The sequence below is a fragment of the Sorex araneus genome, chromosome 2 (genome assembly GCF_027595985.1).
Source record: "Sorex araneus isolate mSorAra2 chromosome 2, mSorAra2.pri, whole genome shotgun sequence".
In the NCBI taxonomy this organism is placed as follows: Eukaryota; Metazoa; Chordata; class Mammalia; order Eulipotyphla; family Soricidae; genus Sorex; species Sorex araneus.
Window position 1 is genome coordinate 289,259,306 of NC_073303.1, and position 16,153 is coordinate 289,275,458.

Here is a 16,153-nt window from a genome sequence, read left to right on the forward strand (position 1 = left end):
TATATACGTATATATATATATATATATATATATATATATCTGCTTTTGGTTTCTGGGCCACTCCCCTGGTGATGCACAGGTTACTCCTGGCTCTGCACTCAGGAATTACTCCTGGTGGTGCTCAGGGGACCATATGTTGTGCTAGGGATTGAACGCAGGTCGCCCACATGCAAGGCAAGCACCCTCCCCACTGTACTATCACTCCAGCCTATGATGAGCATATTTTGGGGACAGTTATTTATGTTCTAGATTATTTATAGCAATGTAAGGATTCTCTTAAAATAAGGCACAGATATATGTTGCTCTCCAATTGTCTTCCATGAAAGTGCACCAAATGAGCTATCTTAGGAAATGGACTAGAGGCACATTTTGCAGAGGTATATCTTTTTCAGCCTACTGGTTGCCTACAGATGGCTAAGCAGGGTATGGAACATGCTGTCATATTTCATTCATAACACACATGTACTGTAGCTCTAGGCAACAGATGGACAATCGCTTGTTTAAACTACAAATGTGAAATACTAAGGTAGAATAGCAATATTTCTAGAAATGTATATGGAAAAAGAGCTTTTCCAAGCCAAGAGGAATGGTGAGAGGCTGTGAGGTTACCCTAGTGTTTCCCTGATCTCTCTAGCAGCTGCCATAATTTCCCCAACACCCTTCAAAACTTGATAATGGGAGGATCAGGGGCAGCCGACACAGATTTGACAGGAGAAGCCCAAACCATATCAAATAGAAATAACACTGTTATTCCTGGCTGGTTCACATTTATTAGGATTTTTTACTAGCTAAGAAAACTGTTGAGTTATGCTTTCAGATTTGTGTTCGTATTTCATAAATCATCTACTATAGCCCCACGGTAAAAGTGCTCTCTCTCTTACTCTAAACCCAAATATTAAAATTACAGTTTTAAATGTGCTTAGAGTATTATATACTTCATACATTATCACAAACTTTGTAGAACATTTCATAGTGACAGAACAATTACTGTGTTGATAACTCTGTTGCACTAATTAGCATAAGTGCAAGAAACAGTCCTGACCAGAGAAGATTTGCCTACAGAAACAATCATTTTTTAATGACAAGAAAAATAGCCCGCCTCTCTTTGAGCTGCAGAAATGTTCATTATGTCAAAGTATGAATGCATTATAGGACACAATGGAAAACTGAAAATTTAAAGCAATTTTCCTTACTAATAGGACTTCATATGGTGTCAATTAGAGTAGGGATTGAGACAACAAAATATCTGAGGTTGAAATAATCTGCAGAGCCCAGAACATAGTGGCTTTTTCCTCCCCTTTTCTACATCTCTCATGCTACACAGAGATATCCAATATTGAGTTTTAGACAAAAGTTTTAAACCAGCATTTTTTTTACAAACTTTGTTTCATAGACTCTGATTTATTTTTATTATTTATGTATTTAAATGATAACAGTCAGTACAATATATCAATAAACAATATAATTATAATCAATGCAATATGATCTTCATATCTAATATTGGCAAAATTTCATGTTAAAAGTAAAAGTGATTTGGCATTGTTTAAACAAAGGATTAATAGAAAAAACAAAAAGGCAATATAAATCATATATTTAAGAAATCCTGGCATAAAATATTATAGGATCCTTTTCCTTATACCTTGTGAAAGAGAAAAAAATCTAAATCTAAATATTTCTGCATATGTATGTGTGCACATTCATTATTATAAAAGTATAATAATTCTATATTAAAAAGGATATTTAGTTAAAAATCTTTGGTAAAGATACTCTGAGGTTATGTGATAAAAATGCATGATAAGGACTGTAAGCAAGCAGTATTCTGGTAATGCCACAGTGATGGGTCTTTGATAGCATTTTCCTTGTGGGAGGGCATGTAAACATTCAGTTACATAAGGACTTACATGTAACAAGCAAGTAGAATGTTATTGCATTTTTAAAGTATACATATTTTATAAATTCTTTCTATTTTGGCAACATTTTTAATAATATGGCTGCCCTTCAAGAGATAAAATCCACCTCTCAATAAACTAGGCTCTTAGCTTCTGCCCTAAAAACAATGTCTCCATGAATTTCATTGAAAACAAGTTAAAAACCAATTCAGGCTGATCAAATTATCACCCCGGTTCTCTAATAGTGCTCTTTGAGGTCAACAGCCTGATCTGGCCTTCATTTACAAGACAGAAATTCAGGAATGCAGTTGCTATTATATCTTACAACCCACATGCTGCTCAAAGTCTATCTCACTGTATTTCACATGAAAAGAAACTAAAGGTTAAAGAGAAGTATAGCAAGGCAAGAAAAGAACAGTGATTGCCAAAAAAAAAATCAAAGAATTTAGGTGGTTCTAATAGTGATCAAAGTAAATGAGTCATCATGATGTTCCATGAGCTATAGGATTCAATCACGAACTCAAGACTTTCTTATTAAAAAGATTTGAACCAGTTTTATGATTATTTCTACTAAAGCAATAAATTTAACTGGAATTCCTGAGGTATGAGTTTTCTTTTTCTTTTTTTCTTTTTCTTTTTTGCTTTTTGGGTCACACCCGGTGATGCTCAGAGTTACTCCTGGCTCTGCACTCAGGTATTTCTGGCAGTGCTCGGGTGACCATTTGGGATGCTGGGGATTGAACCTGGGTTGGCCGTGTGCAAGGCAAACACCCTACCCACTGTTGTGCTATCGATCCAGCCCCTGAGGCATGAGTTTTGATTCAAAACATGCACAAATTATGTTTCCCTTTTATTCTGGGTATTAAAATTAAGAAGTCACACTAGAAAACTGTCACTTTCGAATCATGAAAAAGAAATTTGTAGAATCAAATAAACTATTTCTTATATTTGATTTCTTAAACAGGGCATTAATGTATACGGATAGTCATTATATTATTATTTATACTTTTGAGGCTCTTTAAATATGTAAATTATTTTATAATTTAAAAGTATATTCTTGTGGAAGATTTGAAGAAAGATTGAAGAAATGTCAAATCAAAATAATTTACAAAATGGCAGATCTGCCATTAGAAAGGCATCTTTCTCTTAAAAACAAATGTGCTAGAACCTAAAGAAATATAGTTCTATAGTTGGCAAGCAAGTATTTCACTGCCCAATAGTGTTTGAATAAAGATTTCAGGCAGAGATGCTGTATATTTTTAGCTCAGAAAGGCATTTTTTTTTCAGTGATTGTCTTTTAAAGTGTGGTGTAAATGTCACATTGATGATATGAAAATGTCTCCTGCAATATGTAATTTGAGTTGCAGGAGGATTTACAACAATAATGAAACTGTGGTTTCACAACCTCTTCAAACTTTCATGTCTTCTTAAAGTAAACTAAACAATATTATACCGTTGATTTTGTATACTTGGTATGCACTGATTTGCAATTGTTAGGATAAAAGGCCCTGGAGGAAAAAAAAAGAAAAAAAATACAAGCTAGTCTTTATAGCTATCTTCCTCTAAGAGAAAAAAAAAAACAATTTCAGTGGTTGTGTTTGAATATTAGAAAAAAATGGCAATATTTCAGAGATGAAAAATGGGATAGTATTCAAAGTGTTTTATTCAGGTAAAACTAGTTTGTCTTATTATGTCTAGGTAGCATGGAACATCTTGAGATAACACTATGGCTTAATAATCGCTTTTCAAACACACCCCTAAAATGCTTTTTCTCACAAATCCCACATTTATTTGTCTATTTTGGCTTTCCAAGCAGAACTCAGGGAGCAGAGAGACCGCTCCAAGAGATAATCTGCTTCATAGGCCAGAGGGTTCAACTCTCAGGCCGGGCACTGTGGTGCTGCTACTTGGGGCCTTGTGGCATTGGGGCCACCAGTTCCACAACCAGCAATGACTGAGGGCCCTGAGGCGCTGGGATCAGGCTTGAAATTTTCTCGTGCATGACATGGGTTCCTTCAGCTGAGCCCTGGCTCCAAACTCATGTATCATTTTAAAAACGAAACTGGAGATTTCTGCTTTCAAATAGGCCTGACTGCTGGTGGCTCTCAATCTTCATTGTGGATGGTTACAAATTAAATTCGGGTTGCCTTAATCTATTCACTACACAAGTGAAATTATGTATGGCTTGAAATGTCTAGTGTGCTTTATGTTTCCCCCTCCCCACCAGGCGCATGACTAATTGAAAGCAGCAGACATTGCTTTTTAATAGATAGAAAAAGAATGGCTAGCTTTTGTGATGGCAGGCAATGTGGCAGGGACAGGATGGAGCCTCCCAGGCCAAAAGCACCTGTGGCTTGGCAGACTCACCCAGGAAACACTGTACGTAGGATAGCAAATATCACACTAAAAACAGCCACTCAACCTGATGAAAAGCATACGTATTAAAAGTTTCAGGAATGCAGAAGTGAATGGGATGGACCATAATCTGTGCAAAAATGTGGACGTGCCTGGGAACAAAGACCCAGCCAGGTCCTACAGGATTCAATGTGAAATGTGCCTTTGGTGAGAACTTAAAAGAAATCTTATCATCTATGTATTTCTAAAGAAAGGTTAGTAGTAAGTGAAGAACAGAGTCCATCCCATAGGTTGCCTGCCTTCCTCTATTTTCCTATTTCTTTTGATTTGTGTTTCTTTTTCCCTTGTGTTTCTTTTTCACTTCAGTGCTACCAGTACCAGCTAAACAGGTGGCTGAATTTAAAAGTCAGTGCTGGGCTTGGCAGTGAGCATTCTGATGCGGGCACTGTTGCAGGTCTTGCAGAGAATATGCCCATCCAGAGGGTAGCAGCCTTGGTTATCCCCTTCAGACAGAAGACCACCACAGTCCTAGGAAATGAAGACAAAACAATGTAAGTGACAAGATAAGCTACAAGGTGAAGAGGAAATTCCTTAGCTTCCCATTCTGGGCTCCTATAAAGAGGCCATTTACTCTTGTCCTTTACATGGATCACCAACCCACTACCCATTAGGTAGTATAGTATGTTTGGAGTTAAGATGAATTGGAGATTCGCTGTCACTGTCATCCCATTGCTCATCGATTTGTTCGAGCGGGCACCCGTAACGTCTCCATTGTGAGACTTGTTGTTACTGTTTTTGGCATGTCGAATACACCACGGGTAACTTGCCAGGCTCTGCCGAATCGATGAGATAGTCTCGGTAGCTAGCTGGGCTCTCCGAGAGGGGCAGAGGGATCGAACCCGGGTCGGCCGTGTGCAAGGCGAACGTCCTACCCGCTGGGCTATCGCTCCATAAAATTCTGTTAAACAGAAGGGGCATGGACAATTCTGCATACTTATTCCAATTGGTGTTAGAAAGTAAAATCTAAAATTGTGGAGCACAAGGGTTTGCTGGATTTTCTCCAGGAGGTTGAGTGGTATTTAGAAACGAGTTTTAACACAGCATAGGTCACTGTGGTTAAGGACAATAGCCACTTAAAAAATATCTCTGTGTTTTCTATCTACACCAGGATATTGGGATGATCAAACAGGATAAATGACATAAATATATTTCAAATCAATACAAAAAGCTACCTAACTGTGAAGAATAATACGACTATTGATAGTAACTCTAACGGTCCAATTTGGAAAGTGTTTCCCTATTGGAAAGTACTGTTAAATGCCGGCCATTTTGGAGAAAATGGAATTATCTTTAGTAAGGAAAATACCGTGGTGTAAACATTAGTGGAAACTCCTTCTCAAGATCAAAACTGTTATATGCCTAGACCCAGGTCTGCTTCTGACAAATAATGAAATTGAAGATCAAATAGTCACCAAAATGCAGCAGCAGAAACTTTACTGTGAACATGGAAATATTTTGCAGCTCTAGAGGCAATCAGGAGAATGAGGGATAGAATTAAATAAAACCTTCTCATAGAAAATAGAAAATTTCGCAAATGTCATGGGCCTGAGCTTTTAATGAGCTAATGTCTGTAGTCACCTGAGTATTTCAAAAAGTTCATGGTCAACCACAGTGTTACAACCTTAGACACCTTCGATATTAGCAGCTCAAATGAACCATATAGTGGCATCTAATACAACCCCTTCACTTTAGAAATGGGGAGTGAAGGCAGAGAGAAAACAGGCTTGTCCTGTGATACAGGGTTGGATTAATTGGCAGGACTAAACAATACTCTACTATCTTCTCAGTTCTTCCCATTACTTAGTGCTGTTTCTTAAAAAACAGTTGCACACTTTAAAGTGAACACAGTGCTATTATTTAACAAAATTATTATTTAATAATTCTATGAAGATAAAAAGGCACTTTTTTTTTGCTTTTGGGGTCACACCCAGTGATGCACAGGGGTTACTCCTGGCTCTGTGCTCAGGAATTACTCCTGGTGGTGCTCAGGGGATCATATGGGATGCTGGAAATCAAACCCGGGTCGGCCATGTGCAAGGCAAATGCCCTACCCACTGTGCGATCACTCCAGCCCCCTCAAAAGGCACATTTTAGCACAAAAATAAAACCATTAAAAAATTAAAGCCCATTGGTATGGATATCAAGTATATGAAGAAGGTTGGAAGGTCTTGTTTCTTTGAACTCCTAATGTAAAATGATCTGTCAAGTATCTATTATGATTTAGTTGACTTTTTTTAATGTTTGTTTTTGGTTGACACCCAGCCAGTGTCAGGGCTTATTCCTGGCTCTTCGGTCAGGTATCATTTTTGTCAGGGCCATATGACATGCCTAGGATGGAACATGAGTTGTCTGCATGCAAAACAAGTGCCCTACCCATTGTACTATTGCTCCAGCCTGATTCAGTTTTCAGGGTGATAGTTGGACTGTATTGTTCCCATTAGTAATAAAACCTTGTGTAAAATTTAAATGTTGACTCATTCAATATTATCTTTTTTTTTAATAACAGAAAGAGACATTCAACTTGAACAGTACAACAATGGATACTGCGTAAAAGGGGATGTCAGTTAAATCTAAGATGCGAAGGAATGAAAGTAGGGTGGGAGATACTCTGTCTTTCCCACTAGCCTGTGTTTTAGAAAAAGGTTCTTTTTTTTAAGAATTTAATTGGGGGGCCGGAGCCATAGCACAGCGGGTAGGGCGTTTGCCTTGCACGCGGCCGACCCGGGTTCGATCCTCAGCGTCCCATATGGTCCCCCAAGCACCGCCAGGAGTAATTCCTGAGTGCAAAGCCAGGAATAACCCCTGAGCATAGCTGGGTGTGACCCAAAAAGAAAAAAAAAAAAAAGAATTTAATTGGGAGCCACACCCACTGCTCAGGGATCATTTCTGGCAGTTTTCAGGGGACCAGATGCAGTATAGGGGACCAAACCTGGGTTGATGCATACAAGACAAGCGCCTAACCTGCTGTACTATCAGTCTGGTCTCAGAAAAGTGGTTCTAGTGGGACCAGATGAGCAAGTCTCACTGGGATGTCATAATAAGGGAGTTCGGGTACACCTTTCAGAGCAGAGAACTGAAAATAGAGGCACCAAGAAGTAAAAGTAGGAGGAAAGAAAGTCATACAAAAGAGGGAACTGGAAAAACATTTTATGCCAGGAAAGAAAATATTTAAAAATCATTTTTTGAAGGTGGTGCCCTTTTGAATCTCAGATTATGAGAAAGACTTGTTGCCCTCTGTTGTATTACCACCACCTGGCCTTCCCAAAGAGCACTTCCTTGTCAATTCGAGGATTACAGGTGTCTTTTTATTATCCTGGATTACAGGTATCTTTTATGTATCCCATGGTACTTTATTTGCATAACTGCTATTGCTTTCAGCAGTCATCTGACTTACTATCTAAGTGCTCAGGTAGTGCTTGCTGAATTAATGGATCTCCATTATCAGACTATGAACACACACTTCCAAACTTATGAAGGGAATGGATTCTTCTTCTTCTTAACACATGATAAAGGTGTCTTTGCCCCTTAACAAAGTTAAAGATTCAACATAATGATAATAAACAACAGTATCATTTTCAACTAATGTCACAGTCGATGATCTACAATGTCATTCCATAGACCAATTTTTATTTAACTTCTGCAGCTGTATTTGGGCCATACTTGGGCATGTTAAAAGAACGTACAGTGCCTTGACATGTGGAGAATTTGAGACAAAAAAGTGACTTATCCAACATCACTACCACTTAATTGAAATGTTCATGGGTATAAATTAAAAGAATAAAACATTTTTGCGCAACTGAAATTTGTGTATCAGGGGTTTTAAGATGATGTTAATGGTCATGTCATACTTAAAAATCCAAATTCTTTGAACATAGGCACATTAGTGGTGGTTTCAGATTCTTGTTCCTGTTTATAAAACCCCAGCTCGAAAGGGATTTCAGCTTGCCATGCCCCAGTGGGTGTGGTGTGCTGAGTACAGACCTCACAGCGATAGCATTGAACATGGAAATCACGATCCAGAGCCACAATCCGGATAGTCTCCTCCTCGCCCGGGGCAGGCATGATAGGCTCCTTGCACACGGAGCATCGGGGAGCAAATTTCCTGAAAAAAAAAAAAAAAAAGAAGATGTAATTCTGGTGAGACACAGAACACAGCCAACCAACAAAGAGATGAGGCACAGGCATGAGAAGAATGGTATATAGAGACTCCTAAGACATTTGAATCTCCTTGTATGGCTTTGCCATTTTCCTTATCTGGATCTGCTCCCTAAGCTGTTCAATAAAGGGGGTAAACGTGGTGATTCTTGATGTTCCTTCAGACAATAAATATTGTGACATCTGGGGAGTGGGAGAGTGGTCCAACTGTCTATGCATGGAGAGTCTCAGAAGCTTTTCATAATTTAGAAAGCTGCATAGTCCAGCAGGAGTGATAGTACATCAAAGTAGGACGGGGTGATGCGGGGGGGATGATGGTGGTGTAGGGCATTTGCCTTGCATGCCAACCTGGGTTTGCTCCTTGGCATCTCATATGGTCCCTCAAGCACCACCAGGCTTCCAGAAATAATTCCTGAGTGCAGAGCCAGGAGTAAGTAACCCCTAAGTGTTGCAGGTTGTGTACCCGCCTATACCCCTAATCCTTCAGAAAACAAAAGGCAGCAAAGAAAGCTGTGTCTGTGGTTACAAATTCTAACCCCAGGTAGGGCAGGCTACAGAGAGGCGAGAACACAGGTACTGGTGTCCCTTTCTAGCTTCTGATATGTACCATAAAATTTTAATATGTTATCCAAATCCTTCCATGAAGTACAGAATTTCTGTTGGTCAGGTTCGTGAGGAATATTTTGTGGTCAGAAATTCTGCCTCATGTCCACTTAATGAGAGCCATTTTGAAAAGTAGCTTGAACGCAAGGAACTAACACAGGGAAATTCAATGATCTCTTTTTGTTTGTTTGTTTCTTTTTAGTTTGGGGGCCACACCCAGCAGTGTGCAGGGTTTATTCCCTGTTCTGTGCTCAGGGGTCACTCCTGGCAGTGCGTGGGGTACCATAAGTGAGTGATGCCAGATGGTATCATGTGGCGGCTACATGCAAAGCAAGTGCCTTGAACCCTGAGCTATTTCTCCTGTCCCTCGAATCTCTCTTTTTAGAGGTTAACAGGTTTATATATATTTTTATACCAACTTAGGATGGGCAATCCTGCATGTTTTACATTTTGGCTGTGTTTTTTTTTTTGGCTATAAAAGGGAAAATAAAAAAGCTATGAATTGATTAATATTTTAAATGATTTCACCACTCCCTAAAGTATTGAATACATGAACACTTACATGTGTACAAGCAAATTTATGCGTCTGAGGTTAATTTTGTTCATAAGGACCATGCCCAGTGGCTCTCATGGTTCCCTGTCATGGCAGAAATCAAACTTGAGCTTCACACATGCGAGGTATTTGCTCTACTACTTGACTCTTGGGCTGGAGCGATAGCACAGCAGGTAGGGTGTTTGCTTTGCACGAGGCCGACTCAGGTTCGATTCCTCCGCCCCTCTTAAGGAGCCTGGCAAGCTCCCAAGAGTATCTCGCCAGAACGGCAGAGCCTGGAAAGATCCCTGTGGCATATTCAATATGCAAAAAAAAAAAAAACAAAAAAAAAACAAAAAAAACCAGTAACAAGTCTTACAATGGAGATGTTACTGGTGTCTGCTCGAGCAAATCAATGAGCAACGGGATGACAGTGACAGTGACTTGACTCTTGGCCCAAAATTTAACTATTTCTTAACCTGATAATACTCCTGTGACTGATGGCCCTAATAGTAATTTTTTCCCCACAAAACAGATTAATAGGCTAGAAATCTAGGCCATTCCTCCATCTGTATCTCCTTCATATTCTGCGTAGCATTTGTGAAGGTGTGAAATGAGACATGATTTGAAATGGACATGGATAGGAAGTGAAAAGATTAAAAAAAAAACACCAAACTGTGCAACTCAGTTTTTTTTTTTATGGTAATGGTTTTAAGATTAATGATGTTAAAATTTATCTATTTGTAGTGAGACTTAAAAAGGAATAATGATAGTAATCTAATACTTTGCAAAGCACTTTATGGTTGTCAAAGCATTTTTACATACATTATACTCTATATGTACATATTAATTTTCCTGGCTGCACCCAAAAGGCATCTGTATGGCTGCAATCTAAATAAATATGAATTAAGCAGCAGATCAATTGATTGCTATGAAAGAAAAATTAAAAGGATCATGGTACAACTGCTGCAGTAATCAAAGTTGTTATAATTGGTATTTTATGCAAGAAGTTTATACTTAGTGGCAAAAAAATTGCCTTGGACTACCTGATTATTTTTGAATCTGGGTCATCAGTAGCAAAATAAGCAGGCTTCTGGAATCAACTGCAAAACTTCCTTTCCCAAACACACTGGGAATAGAATCAGCTAGGTTAGAAGTAAGTCTTGCCTTTTGCTTATAATCATAAGACTTCTTTACTATCCGAGTAGGATATTAACTCCTCTAGAGTAAATATATTTCATTGAATTTGCCATACTCCCCACCCCCCTTGTTTTGGTGGGTGGCAAACCTGGTGATGCTCGGGGTTTATTTCTGGCATTGCACTCTAGAATTATTCCTGGTGGTGCTCAGAGGACCAAATTGGATGCTGGGATCAAACCTGGGTTGGTCACGTGCAATGTAAATGTCCTACCTGCTGTACTACTGCTTCGGCCCCTGATAGAATTTGTCTATTTTAGCAGGTTTTATTTGCATACCTTTGGAGAGCACTAAATGATGGGTTTTTACTGGATAGGATTTACTCCTTATCTGAGTCTCTAGAAACAACCATTCTTTAGTGAGTAGACAGGCACTATCTAATAAAATGAAGCTCCTGCAATATTTATCTCTTTAAGAGATGTTTCTTGAGCCATTATGTCAAATTTGAAGGGTCATGCTCTTTGGAAAACCTTGAACTCTTTCTGCTTTCTTTCTACCAATTGGCCTCATTTACATGACGGGAAAATGCAGAACAAAGAGACAGGAAGTGGCTTCCATAGTCCACCTAATTCCTTGGCCTGTATTTCAAAGGTTGTTAAAACTTCTAGGGGTTAGAATGTCATATTTGAGAATATGCATATATATATATACACCATATAGCTTTAATGCACTAGGTAGACTTTATGAGATCATTAAAAAAAATAATCTGAGGGTCAAGGGAAAGTGTTCAAAGGCCGAAAGTCCAAAAACAAGGTCAAAACAGGTCCAAATGGAAGTTATTTATGTCAAGCCTCTTCCACCGATTGCACCTGAAGACTTATAATCTTCCTAACTTCAGTTTTAGCTTCTCACAAGAGTACAAATCGATTTACTTACTTATTAGTTTTAGGGCTAAACCCAATAGTGTTTGGGTCCTTGTTCCCAGCAATGTGCAGGGAACCATGCAGTGCCATGGATAGAACCTAACTCATTAAAGGCATGCTTCTTAGTCCCCGCGTGTGACTTTCCTACCTTGCTTCTCATAAGTTCTTTCTTCTTTCTTGGTATTGGGGCCAACCCAATAGTTTTCATAGCTTCCTCCTGGCTCTGCATTCAGGGATCACCCCTGATGGCACTCCAGGTGACCATATGGGGTACCAGGAGCTGAACTCTTGTTGGCCACATGCAAGGCAAGCTTACTACCCACTGTATATTATCTCTCTGGCCCTGTTTTCTTTTTTTTTTAATTGAATCACCTTGAGCTACAGTTACAAAGCTTTCCTGTTTGAGTTCCAGTCATACAATGATTGAACACCCAACCCTCCACCAGTGCACATATTTCCTGATTTCTGTTTACACTATTGTAAACAGAACTAATACTTGATAAGATTTTAATCTTCATAAAATGATACTTTCATGCGTTCAACATCTAGTCTCTACTTGGAAATGCTCCATACATTTGTGAAGTACATATTTTGTGAAAAATAGAATGCTATATATTAAGCCCTTCTGTTCTAATGTGTCTTTTATGTACAGTTCCTTGGTTTTTCTGTTCCTTTCATTTGTTGATTTTCTGCTTGGATGATCTCTCCCACTGTCCTGTGTGTGGTATTATATTCAGTTCCCTATTACTATTATGTTGTTATTAATGAATGTTTTCTTTTATGAATATTAATAGTTGCTTTACATAAAAAAATTCTAGGGGGTCTTTTTCAAAAATCATTTCTCTGAGAATATAATAACAACAACAATAAATGTGATTAAAATTGCTTTTTGTGTCACACCCGGCAATGCTCAGGGGTTACTCCTGGCTCTGCACTCAGGAGTTACTCCTGGCAGTGTCCGGCGGACCATATAGGATGCTGAGAATCGAACCCAACTCAGCTGCGTGCAAGGCAAACGCCCTACCCGCTGTACTATTGCTCCAGCCCTGATTAAAATACTTTTGATGGTTAATATAACTGACATTTATTGAATGTTTATTATGTGCTGTAACTTGATAGACACCCTGCACACTTGACCTTATTATCTAATGACAATAACATTATGAAAAAATACCTTTATCATTTATACTTCATGGCTATGGAGCCAAGGTTTGGGGAGGGTGGTCTTAATCATTTTATGGCAACAAACAAATGGATACTTATTCAACAAACAAATGAATGAGTGTAATATTTGCAACTGCAATCTTCAACATACTTCAGGGCTCATTGTACTGGCACTAGGAATACAGAAATAAACTAGGATTCCAATAATCAGATTGGAGGTGAAAGGTTCTACATAGTTCTTATTTTATTAATATATATGTATTTATCACAAAAATGGTTTAAGGTGGTCATGGTAAATGTTTATATGTGACTGTGTATTTTGTTGTATGTTTGTTGAGTAAAGTGAGAGTAAGTGAGGTAGAGAAAGTTGGAGGAGAAAGAAAGGAGAAGGGAGAGGGGAGATTGGACAAGAAAGGGAAGGCAGACAGGGAAAGAGAGATAGGGTGAGGGTCAGTCTTCATGGGAACTATTTTGAACAGTCAATTGGGATGCCATGGGAAAGACCTATACAAAAGGTTTTAATAGAAGATTTAAACTAACACTGGTGGATGATGGCCATCCACAGGATGGCTATATTGATGTCATTATCAGGGCCTTAAACATGTATTTCAGGAGAAGGTTACTCAAAGTGCATTCCTCAAACGCCTAGAACTTACGAGAAATTAGGAATAGTTGGCTCAACCCCACACTTGCTGAATTGGACCCTGGGTGATCTATAAGCATGTGAGCGTTTGGGAAACACTGGCTTAAAAGGCAGGTACCAAGCATGAGAGCGAAAACCTTCTCATGGGTCTCCTGCATCTCATCATAACCTCCATTCCCAGGCTGCTCCAGTTACAGCCACACAAATCTTCCTTGAAGGGAGGGGAGTTTTTCTGAACTTCATGCCATTGGTTTTTTTGGCCTGAGCTGTTCCTTTTGCCATGAATCTCCAGGCTTCCCTCTTAAAACACTTTTCAAACATTGCTTCCAGACACCTGCCCAGATACCAAGGTCACGTACTCTGACAGCTCAAGCCTTAGCCAGGTGATATTTGTTGTCTTTGCCCAGTATCACCTATTTCCTGCACTTAACCTCTTCCTTTTCTGGCTAGATCCTTGCTGATAGGGTTTCTCATGGCATATATGTCCAATTTTCCTTCTTGCATCTCTCCCTCTGTTTGCACTCAAGACATAAGTGGCACACAGAGGACACTGTAGATAATGACAAATGCATCCCCTAAAAACTCATATATTCATAATGATCAAGGATGAGGACCCCCAAAAACCTGTCAGCAGGATACTGTATCCCTGCATCTACCCTCTCCTTAGCCATGCAGTGCCCATTTTGATGTGAACATCAAGTTACTTTTTTTCTATTACTCACAAGGCACTCAAACAGAGTTCTGTCAATTTTCTCATTTTTTTCCCTTGTAGAAATGGAGAAAAGATTTAAAAAAATGTTCTCTCCCCTACATACCTGCCAATCATACAGACATTATTTAAAAAAATAAGTTTGTGATTTAACATGCTGTTGAGTTAGTGGGGTACAGAGTTGGGGATTTGAGATTATTTTTTTTCCCTTTTCGTTGCTCAAGTCTGCTTTTCTGGAGCTTTCAGACCCACACACTTATGTCACCAGTTGCAAGTCTCTAATTATTCTCCCCACTCCTGGAAATGAAAGATAAATGGCATAGATATAAACTTACATTTGTCAGTATTGATTTCCTGTTTTAATTGAGGGGTGTAATATATCAGTCTTTTCCAGCAAGAGAAACATGTGTGCTCTGATTATATCTATCAGTCTTTCTTAGATTAGGATAAGTCTAAGAAAGGAGAGAAACAGTGACAGAAACACACTCCCCATTGGTATCTTTTCACGTTCCTTAAATAGATGCAGGTTTTTTTAAATGTGTAATTACAAGCTAAAAATATCAATAACGTGAAGTACAATTTATGCTGTGACTGCCCTTTCAAAGTGAGCATTTCTAATTCAGGTTGAGAATTTCTGCCTCTGGGTTTTTTTTTTTTTGTGATTAAAAAGACATCCATTCAGCCTCCTGTCTTTTGTGTGGTTTTCAAACTTTCTTTGCTACTTAGATAGTGGTCATAAAATTCACCTTTAAAATGAGTCTCTGGTCCATAATGCTTATGGGAAGTACCTCATGGTTGTTGAACATCAACAGAATAATGAAAATTAACTCACATATGTCAGAGCTTTTGGAGACCATAGTAAGAAAACTTAACACTACGCTTAGGGCTGAAATAATAGTATAGCATTATAGGGTAAGAAGTCTGCCTTACAACCAACTCTGGTTTAATCCCTGGAAATTCGTATGGGTCGTTGAGCCTTATCAGTAGTGATCCCTGATCACATAGTCAGAAATAGGCCCTGAGGACATCTGGGTGTGCACCAGCACCCCAAAACAAGGGCTACTCATATTGGTGAGCCATCTGAGCTTTAACGACCTCAGGTTGTCATCAGAGTCAATGCTCAGCAAACACAAGTAAGGAAAACTTCAAGGCTAATGTACAAAAGTCACATCTAGAGCTTTCAATACTCATAGTTCCTAAAAATATGGAACAAATGTGATTGATTCACTAACAGATGAGCTAACAGGCCAAATGAAACATAAAAAAAAATACAAAGTTACATGTTTTTTGTGAAAGTCCCACTTATTATAAAAGAATGAGGGATCTGCAAAGAAAAAAATTGAGGACATGGAAGATGTTTTCTAGGTCCAAATATTTGAAATATGGACCTTGAAGTATACTTTCTTATCCTATATTAAATGTAAAATAATTTATTTAATTAGGAAATGTTCTAAGTCAGACAAGGGAAGAAGGGGAAGGTGTGAATTTGATGCCAAGGGCCCGAAGCTGCCTGAGAAAATACAAGGGACTGGATTGTCTCCTCTGTCCTCCACAAGCTCCTACTTGTACAGTAGTAGAGAAGTAGAAGTCTAGCTCTAGCGAGCTTGCCTAGATGAAACTGAAGCACTCAGAGACATTGAACAGTGACATACATCTTGTTCTTAGTAGGCCAGGGAATATTGCCACAGGGCTCTGCCTTTTCACAATACACACATTTTATGGTTGAGTCTACTTTGTCAGATAGACTCAAGATACAATGAACATACCCAAGGAAGCCTGAAAGCAGAGACCAGAAAGCAAATAGATCACCTTGTATTGAGCCCCAGGTTTCACAAAGGGATAAATGAATTTAAAGGTGTATGTATGTGTGTGTGTGTCTGTGTGCATATGGAGTATAATTCTGAATCTCAGACATGCAAAGCCTGTACTCTACAAAAGACATTTGGGGTGAGGATTCAGCATTCTTGAGGAGCTCTGCTCTGT

At 38.8% G+C, this 16,153-nt stretch overlaps 1 protein-coding gene across 3 annotated transcripts in view; it reads right to left on the minus strand.

Annotated features, from left to right (window-relative positions):
* Positions 1–433: 433 nt before the first annotated feature.
* Positions 434–16,153, minus strand: part of LPP (LIM domain containing preferred translocation partner in lipoma) — a 729,416-nt gene continuing 713,696 nt past the window's right edge. For all 3 annotated transcript variants that reach the window (XM_055129532.1, XM_055129531.1, XM_055129533.1), the window contains 2 exons: positions 8,286–8,406; positions 434–4,772 (listed from right to left, as the gene is read on the minus strand). In XM_055129532.1, the coding sequence (XP_054985507.1) occupies positions 4,644–4,772; positions 8,286–8,406 (250 nt within the window). In that variant the 3' untranslated portion in view covers positions 434–4,643. The remainder of the gene's footprint in view (positions 4,773–8,285; positions 8,407–16,153) is intronic.